Source organism: Sturnus vulgaris, chromosome 20 (assembly GCF_052056855.1).
Source record: "Sturnus vulgaris isolate bStuVul1 chromosome 20, bStuVul1.hap1, whole genome shotgun sequence".
Taxonomy (NCBI): Eukaryota; Metazoa; Chordata; class Aves; order Passeriformes; family Sturnidae; genus Sturnus; species Sturnus vulgaris.
In genome coordinates, this window is record NC_142262.1 from 4,663,795 (window position 1) to 4,681,892 (window position 18,098).

At 44.3% G+C, this 18,098-nt stretch overlaps 1 protein-coding gene across 1 annotated transcript in view; it reads right to left on the reverse strand.

The window, feature by feature from the left end:
- Nucleotides 1-571: 571 nt before the first annotated feature.
- Nucleotides 572-18,098, reverse strand: part of HLF (HLF transcription factor, PAR bZIP family member) — a 35,386-nt gene continuing 17,859 nt past the window's right edge. The window contains exons 3-4 of the mRNA XM_014878214.2: nucleotides 7,566-7,786; nucleotides 572-4,693 (exon numbers count right to left, since the gene is read on the reverse strand). Of these exons, the coding sequence (XP_014733700.2) occupies nucleotides 4,478-4,693; nucleotides 7,566-7,786 (437 nt within the window). The 3' untranslated portion in view covers nucleotides 572-4,477. The remainder of the gene's footprint in view (nucleotides 4,694-7,565; nucleotides 7,787-18,098) is intronic.

An 18,098-nucleotide genomic window follows, 5' to 3' on the forward strand; every position in this document is an offset into this window, starting at 1 on the left:
TCCCAGGCTGTATCTATTTATATAAATTAGATATCTAAAAGCCTGTAGTATGTATTATCTGTCATGTGGTCCATATAAAATATTAGCTATAATGGAGAGTAAAATGAATTATTTGTGTTGTACACTACAATTAAAGTACTCCTTGATATGCAGCATTTTCATGAATTTATTGTATGAATTTACAGTGAATTAACACATGATCACTACTCATGATATATAAAGTGTATAAAGTATAAATGGAAATGGTGCTTCCACTGTACCAATTTATTACTTATAAACATATGTATTTATATATATATATGTATATAAAATATTTTTGTTAAAATAATAAATAACACTAATTATAATATAATTTAACACTAATTATAATTTGAATTATTTCATCTCATGTAAATAACATTTGCTGTGGTTATACCTAACCCTGGTGGCAGCTGGGAAGGTTGGGGGATATTTACACCCCCAAATTAGCTGGGATCCATCCCCAGCTAATGCTGGCACAGACCAGAGGATGGGGGAGAAAAATTCCCTCCCAAAAGCCCCATGCCCTGATACACCAAAACAAGCACACAGCTGAGAGAAGAAAAATTTAAAAGTTTATTAAACATTAAGAATAACAGACAAAAAAAAAAAAAAGAGATTTGGGCTGAACAGCATACAGGATGCAAACCATTTCTTGTCATACAGATAATTTGATCTATTTGTTAAACTTGTATTTAATTCTGTCTTGTGGTGTTGCCAGAAATACGATGGTTGATCACATATAGGTTTTAATATAATTTTTTTCTTCACATAAAAAAGAAGTCAACAAAATAAAAATAAACTGCACATCTCTCTTGTAAAATTACATGCAAAAATATTTTTAAAGCAGTAATTGGGGGTTTTACAAACCCACAGAGGCAAGATATTCAAATGAGAGGGGTCTGAACTGATCCCATCCCTGGTGCTCGCTCCTGCTCCTCCCCTGCATCCTGAATTTCTTGCTTTTGTGGATTCAAGTCAGAATTTATTTCCATGGTGCTTGGTTTACTGACTTCAGCACCACTCAGAAAAAGAAATACATCCCTCCCCACCCACGTCCTCTGCCACGGGCTTTCCCAGAGAGCCCCAAGGTGCTCAGATGCACAAAACCATCTCCAGTCCCACTGATTTCTAGAGGGCATTCTTTTGTAAAAAGAAAAAATCCACTTCTAAGTTTCAGCAAAAAATGAAAGAGAAGACAAGCATTTTACCAATGCTTATAGTGTAATAGAGGTCAGTGAATTATTTAGATAAGCTATTAATTACTCTGCAAATATATATATTTCTATTTTTATAAAATTACAATTTCTTATACCTAAAAGCTCCTTCATGAGCAACAAAGCCATCAGAGGCGTGATGGGCCCAGCTGAGCTGTCCTTGGGAACTGAAAATGAGCTGAACTTCCATTTATTTATTTCCACTGCTGCTTCAGGGAGACAACCCGGATAGTGATCCTGGGGATCCTCAAAGTTTTAAGCCCACTTTTTTTCCTTTTTTTTTTTTTTTTTTTTTCCCCCCAGGTGAGCTTTTCAGAGCAGCCAGAGTACCTAAGTCCCCCAGGAATGAAGCCCAAAGGAGAAGCTGCACCTGTGACATTCCCAGTCCCGGGATGGGACGAGAGGCACTGCAGCAGCTCTGGGCTGCTGGGTGAGGCAGAGCCAGGTGTGGCCACACCTCAATAAACCTGTGCCATCCTCTCTGCAGCCACCTCCCATCCCTTCCCTACCCGAAGAAACAAAAGAATTCTTTTATTTTTATTTTTTTTTTTTCCTTTTCCAAGCTGCCTTTTGCGCATCACGCGAAGCTCTGCGGTCACAACCCGCCCTAGCAGCGGCACCACTGACCTCACCCTGCTCTTGGGCCACCCCAAAAACCCCCTTTGTGGGGTGACTGCAGGCTGCTGCCCTTTGCTGTGCTGCTGTTACAGGTGTTACCCAGCGGCTCTGAGCCCTGCCAGGCTGGGAAAACCAGGGCTGAGCCCAGGTGGCTGCAGCAGAGACCCCGACCGTGCCAGAGCCTCCTGGTGCCCTTTGGGAAACAATCCCTGCACCCCAAACCTTGCTGCAGCACCGGGAAACTCCACTCGTGAACGAATGGTCCACGGGCAAGCACTGCAGGTTACAGCACCCAGCCAGGTATGCCTGTGGAACAGCACTGGGGAAACGCCATCCATGCAAGGGTGTTTTAAATGCTGAGCTCTTTGCAGCCGTTTCCCGAAGCGTGAATGATTTAATGGAATGAACAACCTTTTTATTCGAAAATAATGTCAGAACACTTAGAAAACTGTGAGCAAGACATGTAGCACCGTATTTTCCTCACGTTACTAACTGTATGCAGTACACACAGCTGTGTACAGGATCTGAGCTGTTAGTAACAAAAAAATTCAGCTGGAAACAGATTCTAGCAGCAGCAGCAAATTGGAAATGACTATGAATGGCTTTGTGTTATATATTATTTTTCTGCCATTATAAAATGTTGTAAAGTCCAATCAATAGTTGACTAAAACCCATGTTGTGCTTTGTCCCTGTTAAACAGTTTCTTTATGTGTTCCTGATGAAAAATAAAAAAGTCTCTCTTTTTCAGTAATATGGAACATCCTGGAAAGCCATATTACTTCCATAAAAATTTAATTTAAAGCACAGAACATGTCAGTGTGCCAGGCCTAGAATATTACGGATTTAAAAAAAAAGAAGAAGAAAACAACAACCAACAAACCCCTAAGCATTTCCTTTCTATACAATAATGGAGAATATATATCTTTGCTATATATTTTAAACATGGAATAGCTTTTTCTTTTTGCTATATATATGTCTTTCAAAATACATTGTCAGTATTTGTACTTGAAAAATACTGTACAAAACGAACATACTATAATTATTCTGTATAAACTTTATACATTTTATAATATCTATCCTTTTGGTCTAGAGTAAACACTTAGATTGATTGGATTAACCACAGTATATGACAACACCATCCCCCTCAGAAATACACCAGTGTCTCTTACATTCATTTTTCAGAAGTCCACTTTATATTAGAACATACATGTTCAAAAGCAGAGAGTTTAAAACAATAAAGTTCAGAACCATCAGTTCATGTCACACTCAAAACAACAATCACTAGGAAAAAATGGGCTTTGCAAACCAGTGACTTCTTCTAACTGAATAAAAGTGATTTTTTTAAAACAGCAAGATATAATCCACAGAAAATATATTACAAAACATGGGAGAAAAACAACTGAATTTAGGTATTTATTCAACTTTTAATCACAAAATGGAGTAACTAACTGAAAACAGAAAAGCCCCTCTGATTTCGACATCAGATCTGATTTGACACTATTTAATTTTGTTCTCGTTTTCAACTAATGATCCTGCTCCTTACACATGCGCTCCCCCACAGCAGGGACACGGTCAGCATGCTCATATGGGAACGTGTTTTTGGAACTCCTGGTTCCACACATCGAGACTCCTGTTGGGCAGGGAACCATCCCACGTCCACGGGGAACATCCGGGCAGCATGCACGCAGGATTATTGCTTCAGGTACAGGCAGTGCAAGGTGCACACTCTGTGCTCTACCAACAACTCCTACCTACCTACCTGGGGTCCGTGGAGACAAAAGGAACCTTAGCAGCTACAGAGAAGCCATTATGGGATCTAGCATGAGTATAGCTAAACTCAGTCTAACAGCACTTTTAAATCTGAAGACAATTATCACCAAAACTTAAAAATACAACAAAAGCGATCTATAAATTAATAGTTCTGCAGTGTAGTACTAAATTACTATTTGTGCACTTTATTAGCATGTTAACTTTTCTGATTAGACAGACTTAAAACGATAGCTTGTTACTCTCGAAAAAAAACTGAGATCTACCTTTTTTTTCTTTTTTCTTTTTTTTTTTTTCCTTTTTTTTTTTTGTAATTTATGCTGGGATCTTTCCAAGTAAATCAGGAGGATGGAACTGATTACGAGAACATAAAACCCCTACTCTGAAGCAGCACTGAAGAGAAAAAAAAAAAAAAAAAAAGATAATAAAAAGCTTACGATGGTGGTTGTCAACAGTCCAGGTAAAAATGTGGCACCCTTTGAAGAGGGCTGATAAAAATGGGAAGTGCTGAGATGCTCACACACCCACGCACATGCACACCCACAGACACAGACCTGGGCACGCACGTGTGCACACACACACACGCAGGGACACGAACACGCAAACAAAAAGAGAAAAATACAACAACAAAAAAACAACGCTAAGTCAGTTTTGTTTCTGCTTCTGGTAAAGTGCTGAAGACAGAAAGGTTGGTTTGGGTGTGGTGCTATCAAACAGGAAACACATTGTCCATCTAGTCAAATGCCAACCCGCGACAAAGAGAAAAAAAAAAAAAAAAAGAAAAAAAGAAAAGAAAAAAAGGAAAAAAAAAAAATCAGAACCAAAACCCAAAACACCCCAGTGCCCCCGCCTCGCATTTACAGGGGGCCGTGCCGAGCTTCGTACTTGGCCAGGACGTTCTTGCACTTGCCCAGCTCCTTGCGCAGGTCGGCCACCTCCTGGCGCAGCGCCGAGTTCTCCTTCTCCAGGAAGGAGGCGCGGATGGCGATCTGGTTCTCCTTCAGCCGCCGCGCGTCCCGAGAGCGCTTCGCTGCCATGTTGTTCTTTCTGCGCCTCGCCCAGTACTTGTCGTCCTGCTCGTGAGACACACACACACACACACGCACACACACACACACACACACACACAGGTAAACGCAGCTGTTAGATTTTGGTCAAAGCACTGGAGCTGGAGCCGCTCCCAGCTCCGCTGTCGCCCCGTGGAGTTACAGCTCTGCACGGCACAGTCCGCCCTCGGCAGCACAGATGCCCTCGGATGTTGCTGTCAAAATGTTTATGCTAAACCCCTCATCCTCCTGACGGGGAATTCCTCCAAGGAGAAGGGAAGCAATGTTGTGGAGGTACAATCCATCTCCCGTCTAGGCTGACCTAGTTAGCACATCCACCTTCATGTGCCGTGACTCACCCTGCACACTGGCTGCAGCAGCGCTCATTAGCTCTGGCCCTGCTCAGCACTGCCAGCCAACACCTGGTTCACTCTCTGCCTTGCTATCACCCATTTCATCTGCTGCTCCGCTCTTTTTTCATGTTCAAAGCACTCTACAGGGCCCCAAAATGTTCCTGTCTGCACCACTAAGTCAGTGCGAGAGGATTCCTTGGCACGGCGATGATGGCTGCTCTGGGACCAGCCACAGAGATTAGTGCAATAGGCTTTGACTGTGGAAAAAAAAAAAGCATTGGACAGAAATAGGTCCACTACCCCCTGAGGTTTCATAAGCTAACACATTCCCAAAGAGTTATCCCTGAAGATTTGCCTCCAGATCACCTTACTGCATTGGTGTATCAAAGACTAGAAGTAACTACTGAATTTCACGTGATTTTTCCACTCTTTCAATGAAGTGGCCTTCAGCAGTTTTGATGTTGCTTCGTAACTGAATTAAGTTCTAGAACTTTGGAACAACTCAGGAAATACAAAGCAGGCAGAATCTCTCGTGAAAAGTGAAATTCAGTCCCCTGCAGAGTACAAGTGATGCAGCCACTCAAGCCTCAAACTGCCTGGCCAAGTCAAATTCCCTCTTTCTTCGTCTTAACATGCTTCCATTTCCCTGTGCAGCTCCCAGGGCAGGAGACCCAGCTGCTCCTGTGCTGCACTGAGCAAACGCCCACCACTCCTGGGTTCTTCAGCCCGACCTAATCCTGCTGCTCTGCACCTTCTGCTACTGCTCAAGGCAAAGCAGGAGCAAAACAACTGCTAGCAGGAGGGCTCTTGAACTGCTTTCTATCAGTTTGGCTCAACAAAGCATGCAGGAATGCTAATCTGGAGCCAGCATTATCTCTAAATGGCTCTTCACCTGTACGTAGATGGGGCCTCACAAAATCATCCAAAAAAACAAGCATGCAGCAAAAAGCTATGACCCAAATCTTGTTTATAATTTCCCATCTCAATTCACTCCATAAAAATCAGCTTTAAGCAATTTATTAGTGTGCCACCTAGGCTTCATCCCTCTTTATTTTAACAAATTGCTATGGCAAATCCCTTAATCCAGGCCTGAAAGAGGTAAGGCTGGCATTTCCAAATCACATGCAGCCCAGAGACGATTGACTGGTTTAATCTGCTTACCCTCCCCCAGAACCCAGAGGCTGCTCCACATGCCAGGGCAGAAGCAGCACTTGGGTCAAGTGCTCTGAAACGAGTCAAGGGCAAGCAATGGGATGATCCTGAGGGAATGAGAGACCCTGAGCTCCTGCTTCCCTCCTGTGCTGCACTGCTGGCTCCCACCTCTGGCCAACAGGACGTTTGCCAAAAGCTTGCTTTGATGAATAAAGGTACCTGGGAGATGTGACAAAGGGAGAAACTCCAGCCATTCCTGCAGCAAAAACCTCTCCCTTGGGCACTGCAACCCAACAGGGCATCACAGGCAGGAGAACTTGCCCAGGTAAGCAACAAGGTGCAGGAAAACCTTTGCAAAGGAAAGCTGAGTGACAACGACCTGACCACTACTGCAATTGTGATTTCTGTGCTTTTAACTTGCACCACAGCATGCTTAGGGATAAAAATAGCTTCTTTCCCTAATGCTATCAATCTGCTGCAAACACATGGCATCCCAGGCTCCCTGCACATGCAGCCAGGGATTCCCACTGACTCCAGCAGGCTCAGGCTGTGTCTCTTGGGGGCAGTAGCAACAGCAGAATGAAATTCTGCCCTGACTGATAAAAAGAGATCCTCTTGGAAAGCACATACTGGGAAAACAACTTTGCAAATAATATTCAGAGTGTTTGATAACCTGGATCAGCTGATCAATTTTCCTGCTATCTTCATGCACTTTGCTCTTCACATCTCAGAAGCAGTGAGTTGCACAGACTCATTCTTCTAAAATATTGATGCAGTATTGTATTTTACATACTGTACTAAAGCAACACCTCTCAGCAGAAAAATTCTGTTTTCTTCTGTTTTCCTACCACTTGTCTAGATTCTTTTACCTGGATTAGTGAATATATATTAGTGAAATAGCTTTTACTATAGTGGTCTCATTCATTATTAAACACAGAACTACAGCAACTTCCAAATAATTTACAATACTTCAGTTTGTCATCAGGGTCCTCCATTCTCCTTGAAGGATTCACAGCCTGTGCTGAATAGACAGAGGATGAAGAAAAAGGAAACACGAATAGAAACAGGATGAAGAAAAAGGAAACATGATCAGGCTGTTTCATAAGTGGGAAATATGGGACAAAGCAAGCTTGTCCAAGGTCAAGCAGGAAGTTTCTGGCATACAAAGGAAATGAATATTGAGCTCATGAATTTCAACTGTTGCATAACTAATAAGGGACATCCTCCCTTCAGTCTCATCCAGAACTCTGAACAGTGTTATTCCACAGCAAAGCCAGATTTAGACTGAAAGATTTACCTTACATGACAAAACAGATTCATGCTCCAAACCTGCACCTCAATGAACAACTGTGAGAGACCCTGTAGGAATCTCCTCGTCACCAGTTCCAAATTACCTTCAGGTCATCTGGGATGAAGACTTTGCGAGCTTTCTTGATCATGGGCTGGGGTTTCAGCTCTTCTTCGGAGAACTTGCGCTTGCGGGGGTCGAACATCTCCTGGCCAGGAATGCTGGACAGAGCAAGATCTGCAGGGTCAGGCTCGTAGCCAACAGGAACTTGGATAGTCTCAGGATCAATGGGGCTCGGTGTGTTCCGGTTTGCTGGCAAGATCTGACCTGCACAAAAACGGGATCAATACAGCTGGGTTAGAAAAAAAATATGTTAATTGCATCAAAGAGTTTTGGAAGATCTCTACATACTTTACAAGCAATAATTCTTTCATCTTTCCCTTCAGATTTGGTACCTCTGCTTGCTAAACATTAGATTGTCCACTCTGCAAGGTGCCTATTCTGATCCAGACATGATCATGGCCTTTATGTTCAGAATCTGCTCCTAACTCTGGTTGCTAATCTTGGATTCCCACATAACATCACTGAATCCAACACTGAGTTACACTGGACTGCAGGCAGAAGATATATTGCTCCAACCTGTGCCACTTCATTAGGATCCCATCCTCAGGAGCAGATTATAAGTACTGTCATTTAGTTCAGCTCTATCAGCACACTGTAACCCTTCACAGTTATACCTCTGAGGGTATATTTATTTTACAGTCAAACAATGTACAGTACGTGCCATGAATAGCATCTCATGAAAGTGTACTTTCAGCTGTGCTGAAGCACTCCAAGGAGACTGCTATTTATTTTTTATGAAATCCTACCAGGGATATTCTAAAAGAAAACCAACAACATGAAAGGCTACAATGATTCCTTAAAGATGCTCTGCAAAAATGAAGAAGACGCTTATTGATGCTGCATTTCTCTTTTATGGTATATAAAATCTAATAAAAAGGAGCATATTCCCAGAAAATGAGTGCTATACCTCCCATTTTTCTCTTTTTGATTTTAGATAAAGCCTTCAAGATCCTACAGCACCAATTCGGGCACCATTCCCACTAAAAATCCAATTTAAAATCTCAACCAAAGGTTCCAAAAATAGGATCCTGAAGTCAGCTGCCTAAACACGGACTATCCCCAGGGGCAGAATTTTCAGAAGTTTTCACATGCCTCAGAAGTAGAAGCCTCACAGACTTCAGAGGGAGGACTTCTGATTGAAGCAGATATTCTTTTATAATTTTGGATATTTGCTAATTCACTTTGACTTTAGCGGTATGACAGCTTTCATGATAACTACAAAAACATCCTGTGGCTGTGTAATATTTCCTTGCTTGTGCCCACATCTGCAATATTTGGGGCGTAAAACAGTAAACATGACATGCCATTTCTAATTCCAAGGCTAGCATTAACAATGTAGTTTTTATTTTAATAATATGGGAACTGCACGGAAAACGCACCAGGGGAATTGCACTGCGCGGGGCTTGCTAAGGGACAGCTTTTGTAACTCCTATTTTAGAGCTGATAAAATCAGCTTCCAGGAAAGGCTGTTGAGGGCTGCGGAGAGGAGAAAAGGAGGATCAAAGTTATGAAAATAGAGATGTGACTGCAGGAGAGGCAGCGAGAGGAAAGGATGCTGCTGCACGCCTTGTGCCACTGCGGAGCGCTGCCGCCCCGGCTCGGGATGCGCTGCTGGGAACGCGACGCTGCCCGCTGTCCCTTGTTAATCCAGCCGGGAGCTGGCGCTGCCAGCGGCTTCTCCCCGCTCTCGGGGCTAGCTAGGAACGTGGTTTTTTCAGCTATCCCCCGTTAATAGAAGCGGGAAGCGGCAGCGGCATTGCCCCTGCCCGCCGGTGATGGGTGCGCGCTCCCAGCGCAGCGCTGCGGGATAACCGGGACAGATAACCGGGATAACCGGGATCACCGGGGGAGGCTCAGCCCGCACGGCTGCGGCTGCGGAGCAGCTCCTCACCAGCTCATCCCTCCTGGAGACGGCGCTGTGCGGGTCCCAGACACCTCCCTGCCCCGCTGTCACCTCCCTGTCCCTGTCCAGGGACGCGCACCCGGCACCCCCGCCGGCCACGGGGGCTGATCCATCACTGATGGATGGATGGATGGATGGATGGAGGGATGGATGGATGGATGGATGGATGGATGGATGGATGGACGGACGGACGGATGGATGGACGGATGAACTGCCACCACCTCGTTTAAAGGAGGAAACACCTTCAAACGTGTTTAAAGCTCCTTGAGTGAGTGCCTGCTCCAGAGCAGCCAGGTATTCCTTACTGCAGACAAATACACAGATGTATGCACCTACAAATGGTGCACATTCTGTAATACAGGTAAAAATGAAGCAAGACATGAGCTCTGAGCACTTTCATAATATTTCTGGTGAGCTTGCAGGGTGTTTCTAAAAGTTAAATGGATTGTGAAATCTGGTCACGCTTTCTAATTGTCCCACGTGAGAGAGCATGTATTTAAATATTGTTGAAGTTCTTGATATACAGGATCAGTTTGCATATTATCATGTATCTATAATGTGCCAAATTACACAATTACATGAGCCCTGTAGTCACTGGCCTCAAGAAATTTTACAATACCACCCTGAGAAAAGGGCAAAAATGCTGCTTTTAAACATGGGGAATCAAGGCATTGCATCTTAGCAATGCAAGAGCAAGACAAAGAGCGATGCACCCACTGCTAGCAGTCCGGGAGAAGACAGGGCAGTCAGGGTCCTGCCCTGCTCCCTCCATGCACACATTTCCTCTCCCTGCTCTAGGAAGCTCTCACAACTACAGACCCGGCCCTTCAGCAAACAGAACATGTTCCAGTGCCAGCGGGAAGCTCGTTCAAGGGGAATGCCGTTCACTAAAGCCTGAACACACCATGTGTCTAAACCCCGTCACTAGGAGCCCCAGGAGTGCTGCCCTGTGAGATATCCTACACCCACACGGCACACACACCTCTGCCAGGCTCTGTTCTGTCACGCTCCTGCAAACCATCAGCAACCATCAAGAACAACACCTAGCAAGGGTATCTCAAGCCTCAGGCAGAAAAACCAGAAACGCTTTGTCCAGAATTTTACCTTGGGTGACTCCTGGCACCCGGGATCGTTTTATTAATTCTATCAAGTTTTGCCAACAGTGCAAGCCAGGAACCTGTCTACGTTAGCTTGCTGGCCAGTGGCCACGACATCTCCGTGGTGCTGGAACTTGTGCTGATCCAAGACTCGAGCGTGGGCTGCGCTGGCCTTGGCACCGCTGCGGCTGCAGGAGCGCAGAGCGCGGCCTCGCCTCACAGCACTCCCCGGGCTCCTCTCCCCGGCTGTGCACAGCACTTTGGCTCTGCAGCCTCCTGCCAAATTCGGTCGGGGTGTTATTTTTGTGCGCTGAATTCCTCGCAATCAGAGGCAGGTCAAATAAGCACGGCGATCCGAATGTCATGTGCCCAGCGGCCCGGTGATCCTCGCATCGGCAGAGCTCCCCAGCTGTCACAACAGCCACAGCCAGGGCTGCTCAGAGCCTCCCATGCACGGAGATTGGGCCAAGGAGGAATCCCACCCTGCAAGGGAGGGCCCCTCAGTGCCCGGCATCGGCAGCCAATGCCTTCGCCAGGCTCTGCGTTATTTAAACACTCTGCCCTCACAACAGCGGCCAAATTTTCACAACAGTGAAGTGGCTGGACTGTTTCATGTGCTTAAGCTTTGTTCTCAATGGGGGCTGATGACTGCCAAGTGTTTTGGAAGGAACTTAGCCCCTCTATTTAAGTTGCTGAAATGAGAACTCTTGAGCATTAAGCTCTTTTGGAAATCCAGCTGCAGAGCTCCAAGGTGGTGGTGGTGGTGGAAGCAAGCCGGGAACAATTGTTAATGAAAACTTCCCCTCGTATCACCCTAGTGATGTGTCTCAACCATGGCCTGCAGAGAACCACAGCTATGTCAACACTGGCCTTTTGTCTGGAGCCTTTCCCACTTGAAGAGCTCCACTCATGCAAGGAGGAGTATGCCAGGACAGACACAGCTCCAGGTGCCTCCTGGCAAAGGGACCAGCAGCTTTTGACAACCCCAGCAATTCTGCTGTCCTAACATCTTGCCTTTGCAAATGCTTTTGCTTTTGCTCTGGCAGATATTAGCATAGTGGAAAATTTTCCAGAAAAAAGGGCTTGAAAAAAACTTGCTATTCTAATTCTTTCAGTCCTCCTCCCAACAGACACTGCTAGTGAGAAGTCCAATGTAATGGCAATATTTTCAGTGTGGTTCCTTTTTCAGAGAGAAGTGGACTGAGACCATTCATATGTGTCATCTAGGTGACCAAACTGCTGGTAAAAAAACCAGCAGCTATAAATTGTTTTCAATAATTAAAATTCACCATTCAAAAGTATAGCAGCATTTTTGTATACCTACAGAGCCCAAATGCTGATCTGGTATCATGGGGAGTTCAATCACCATATCCTGACTCCTAATTTCCCCTTTTTGAAACATCCCACCTACCAGCTGTGCCCAGGAGAGTGAAGACGGAAATAACCTCTTCAGCTGCACTACTGCTTGGCAGACTTCTGATGTGTACTGTGAGAGATCCCTGGTAAATTATGTGGAGCACAATTCTGAATCATTCAACTCCCATAGAAATGTGTCTGATTTTCAGAAAACCTCCCTTCTCACAGCCCTTCTACACTCCTCGTCAGCTCAACATCTGGCTGGGGAACAGCACTGAGAGGAAGAAAAGGGAGTGAAAATGTTCTAATCAAAATATTTTTCCCTATTTTTTACATACATTGGAGGGAAATAAAAGAGGAGTTTCCTACTCAATTTATTAGCAGCCCAGAGATAAAACATGTGTTTGCTAATCATTTTTCTTTATATAAACGGAAGGCACTTTGTGTGTGTCACAGTGGTTAAACTGACAGATAATCCTCACCCAGAGCTGCTCCAGAGCCCTCCCTGTACGTTTTCCAAGGCATCTATCCCCTTGGCAGCTGGCCAGCTATTTGGGATAGTTCCCTTACTCCAAATCACAGTCTGTCCTGGACTGATCTGTCATCCAGCTCTGCATTAACTCCTCCAGCCTCCAGGAAAAGTTCTCTCACTGCAGAACACACGGCAAGAGCACGGGGATTGAGACAGGCAAAAATCCCCATGGAGAGAGCAAAGTAAAAGGGGTACTCTGGAGGTCAAGATTTATCTAAGGACAGCATCTTGTCAGGTTATCATTCCTCGCCTACAATATTATAAGCAACCTTTTATCTGTCCTATCTTATTCTATGTAATTTCCCTGCTATTAGGATTGTTTTCCAGCAACAAAGCCATTTAGGTGGAGAGGACTAAAGCCACACACTGGAATCCTCCTGCCCTCAACTGTAAAAGCAAACCTAACCACTCTCTGCCTTGGGGTGAAGAAGACACTTCACCTCTGGGTGTGTTTATGCAAGCAGTTATTACAGGAGCTTTATTTTCTTCCCAAGCAACAGGAGATCTGTGTATTTTGACCAGGGCTCCAAGCTGGCACGGACATTCCTCTATTCCTTATCTTACACAAACTTGATTCTGCTGAACGTGTGGTGACTGCAAACACTTCCTGAGGAAAGAAGGATCTCAACCCAAGGCAACCACAACATAATTTGCTGCTTTTAACACACATTATAGGACTGGCACACAAAAAGCGTTTTTAAAATATGTATTTTTTAAAGATATCAGCATTGTTTACAAACCTTGTGCATTTAATTATGAAAGAATTGTCATTTCCCCTCTCAGCATTGTGTGCCTCCTGCTCCAGGCCTCTACAGTATTATTCCAGGCAGTACTGGTAGTCTTATTAAGACTGTCTAACACTTCCCATTAGAGGATGCTGTCTTCAGTTCCTTCAGCCTTTGCCAGATTTCAACCATTCTGTTTGGATTTCTTGTGCGCCAACTGTGTTTCTGCCAAAATGGTTCTACAGTTTCCCGAAAAAGGTCCCACAAAAAATACTTTGTTTTGAACCTGTTAAAAATTTCTGGCAGACTTTTCACTGCAGTTTGCTAGTGGCCTGTGCACTGGAAGAGAGGGCAGCTCCTGGGTCAGTGTTACTTCAGAGAACCACACAACAGTTTAGATTGGAAAAGCCCTCCAAGATTATCAAGCCCAAGCATTAACCCAGCACTGTCAACACTCCCATGAAACCCTGTCTTCAGTGCCACATCTACATGTTTTTTTTAAATCCTCCAGAGCTGTGATGCAACCACTTCCCCAGGCAGCATGTTCTAACTGTGGGCATGCTCAGGCTGGAGAAGGGAACGATTTCATTCAGTGATTAGGACTCCAAGCTGAGAAGGGGGTAAGGAGGTGAGGAAGGTGAGGACAAGGCAGCCAAAGATGAGAGAGCCTGAAGGGGAAGGCTGTTCCAGCAAAGGCTGCCATGAATGCATTCAGCAGGAGAGCACTGGCAAAGGGAACAGCCAGGATCAGCCTGTGCTGATGGGACAGACACAGCTCCAGATTGCCAAGTGCCACAGATTCTCTTCAACACACCTAACACTGGCAAGCTCCCTGTCCTCCTTCAGCTCCTTACAGCAAGGGACAGGTGCCATCCTCTACACCCCACCAGCAGCACACTGTGGGCTGCTCTCAGATCCATTTCCACTCATTTCCAATGTGCCTGTTGTAAGAGTGGGACATGACACAGTCTACATTGTCTTTTCAATTTGTTTTCAAAATTAAGTGCAAGAGCTGTGTAAGAAGTTCAGTCATGGCTGCAACAATCTTCAAAGTCTCACATACTATCTTACCCGGATTCTTTCCTCCTTAAGGAGACACTTGTTTCACCCATTTTGATTTATGCAAATAAATCCATATCATATTTGCCATAAATTATTCCAACCTCCTGTACAGAAACAATTTCAGGAGTTCCCTCCAGCACTGACAGCTACTCCATCTGTGTGCTTCAGAAACAGCTTCTTCCCCACAAGACTCCCTTGAAAGAAGGAGCAACACTTCTCTTTGCAGATGAAGAAGTACAGATATTTTAAATCAAATCATCATTCTCTCAGGTTAGCCAACGTTGTAGGCATTTGGCTGCATTTCAAATTGACTCTCATGGGCTTCTGCAGTTGTGAGGCACAGGTGAGAACCACCCAAGGTGTCACACTGGGCTCCTCACAGAAAGGGAAGCAAACACATGGTGTGACACATCCAAAAATCAAATTAATTGTTCGTAATTCTGCTGAAACTTTAAGCAAAGTCCAGTCTCTCCAGACAAAATCCTTTGGTCCTTCCTGCCAGATTTTCCCTTCTCCTCCTGCTGTTCCCTGCATCCTCTCACATCTGCAGTAAATGAGGTCAAGATCCAAGATCCTACAGACAACCACTTCCTTCCTGAAATGGCCCAGATTCAGCCAGAGCTGGTCTGAGCTCCCAGGCAAAATGGGAAAAGGAGAAAGAGGAGGATATAATGTAATTAAAGCCAGCATTTCCAAGGGACAGGGTTTGCTGTCCAAGGCTGCACACGTGGCCTTCAGTGTGTGTCTGCAGATCTTTGAGGGATTCACTCTCAGCTCCTGCCTGTGGTTACCATGGAGTGCATGGAATGCCCTTTGCCTGCTGGCCCACCTTCAAAACAATAAACAAACAAATAGGAGGCACCAGCAGCTACAACCTTCCACTACACCTCCAGGACTTCACTCATCTCTCCTATAAGATCCAGACTCCAAAAGCCCTTTCTCAAATTTAGCCTGTGTGAAGGCAGTACTTATGAGGTCAACGAGGCCTAATTTCTGAAAAAAAAAAAAACAAAAACAAAAAACCAACAAAAAACCAAACAAAAAACAGGAAATCAAATTTTTTTTCCCTTCCAAACTACCCTTGCAAGATGCCTGACAGTAGTTGCTCCTGCTCTGGACAATTCCCTTGCAGAATGGAGGAACAGTGGGTTTGATTCAGCTCCCAGGTCACTGAACAGAGATTTTAAAATTCTTGAAAAGCATGAAATCCACAGCATTCCTAAATGCCTTTCTGATTTCTCTGTAGGATGCTGCTTTCCTTACAAAGATCAGCCAAGATGAAATTCAGTGGAGACAGGGCCTGAAGAAGAGCTGCAGGGAATAACATTCACACCAGTATTTAACTGTAATTTACACTTGGCTTAGAAGCATGTCTCAGTTCAAGATGCTTATGTTCTCTGGTACATTGGAGATTCTTGACATCCTTTGGCATATTTTTGTTACCTGGCAATTGACATAGAGATTCCTCAAAAAGTACAGTAATTCTTTTCTTAAAGGGAATATTCCAAAGCATCATCAGAATTGTCAACCTGCTCTGAAGGAGACAAAAACATCAATTTCCCTTTCCTTGGACAATTATGTACCCAGCTTTAATAAACCAGTAGATTTTAGACAGAGCCCCTGGTTTAGGCAATGGCCTCATATAGCAGAGAGTCACAGAATCACTGAGGTTGGAAAAGGTCTCCAGGATCACCAAGTCCAACCCATGCCAAATCCCCACCTTGTCACCAGCACAGAGCACCGAGTGCCACATCCAGACCTTCCCTGGACACCTCCAGGGACTCCAAACTCCCTGGGCAGACCTTGCCAATGCTAAACCACCCTTTCAGTAAAGAAATTCTCGTGGCATCCAGCAAGAACCTCCCCTGGTGCAGCTTGAGGCTGTTTGCTCCTGCCTTCCCCTGTTCCCTGGGAGACCTTCACCTTGCCACAACCCAAAACAAAGACAACACTTGTCCTCAAGATGTGTCTGTGCCACTGCCAATGTTCTTTTCACTGCTCCAGAGCAAGTCAGTCCCTCTCCCATTGTTCTGTTTATTTGTCTATCTAGGACAGCACACTGTCAGTAAACAGGTCTTGCACAGAGCCCTCCTGTCATTCTGACACCATATGCCATCCGTGACTCATGGATCTATTACCCACTTCTGGTACCCAAGCCCTGCATGCCTGGGTGTGTTATCACAACACGGCCAAGGGAGATTTCAGGTGGCATGGAAAAGCCACGTGAAGCAGGTACATTTCCTCTGCCTCCCAATCAGCAGCTAATGGGCAGCCCGAGAGACAGACAACAGATGCTATCAGCAGCACTGGAATACATCCCTGAAGGAAAAGAGGTCACTGGGCAGAGTTACAGAACTTGAAAATCTCCTCTTCTCTTCTGATCTGCTCTGTGCATACAAATCTGAACTCTCTGTTGCAGTCACATTTTACTTTTTTTTCCCTTTTTTTCCCATTTTTTTCCATTTTACATTTCACTAAAACAAAGCGCACTTTTTATGTGGCAATTTATTGAGGGTGATTCGTATAAAATAATCACGTTTTAAGAATTAGAGCTGCCAGAATGGGAACACACTGTTCCTGTAACCTAAGTAAGGCTGAGTACATTTTATTTTCTCTCTGCCTTAAATTAGGATCCTCTAATATGTTTCGGGGGAACAAAAATAAAAATAAACAAACAGCAAACCCAAAAAATTGTACTTGGGTTGTTACAGCAGTAACTGCAGAGGTCTAACTTGCTTTTATATACTAGCTTTATTGCCAAGGAGCACACAAAGTGTGCGTGGTTGTAGCTTTTTCTCTATTGATACATTTATTTCCATTTTTAAGTCATACAGATGCATCAGGCCTGGGTAGCCTGCAAAAGGGGGCCAGGAAAAAGAAGGGAACACTTTGGGAAAATTCCAGGAGAGCAGGCTGTTGAATATGGGTGCTACCCCCTGTGTCTGTAACTTCTTTACAGCTGCTGCATAAAACAGGTTTTGGTGGCACGTCAGACACAGGCAAAATCAGGTAACTTCAAAAAGCAAGCCTAATTAAAAGATATTACAGCACTGGACACTGAGCACTGATAAATTCACTTCTAAATGTGAGGAACTGAGCACCAGAAAATGGCAAGAAACTGCTTTGCTGAGGAGTCTCCAAACACAACCTAAAGCCTGCAGAGACTTCTGTGCCTCACTACAGCACTGGCATGGACCAAACAGAGCCACATGTACCAAAACCTTTGTGTTAATCTTTTTAAAAACAGAGGCAGTGAAAAAGGCAGGTGATGGAATATCTCTTAAAGAAATCCTGGAATTTCAATGCTTATATTCCTTCTTGTGACCTCCTCTACAAGCTGCCCACAGCCCTGAAAAGTTCTGAACACACTACTATGCATGTTCTTAATGTGAAGATTGTGTACGATGTCAAAAATTAAATTAAAATGCCCCAAGACACAAAAATCAAACCTTCATTTATTGAGCAGTGCATTTACTGTGATGCCCTCAGGAGGCATGTCAGCAAAAGGGACCAGAAAACCCTGACTCTGTATGAGACTGCCCTTTCTTCTAAACACTCTTTCTCCAATCCACAAATAATAAAGATTTTACTCTTCCTATCACATACAGCATGGCCCTCCACTGCCAAATAATGACAAAAACCATTAATATATTAAGTCAATCTATTTTTTAAAATATCAATATATTAAAAAGAATATATTTTAATGTAACCTTGAGGCCAACATGCACTGGCAAATCATTGATCAATTCTCTGCATATGGGAGCTTTTAAACATGGGAGTCAGCATTTTATAAATGCAGAGGTATGGAGCACCATTATTTTGGGCTTATTTACGAGGGGGA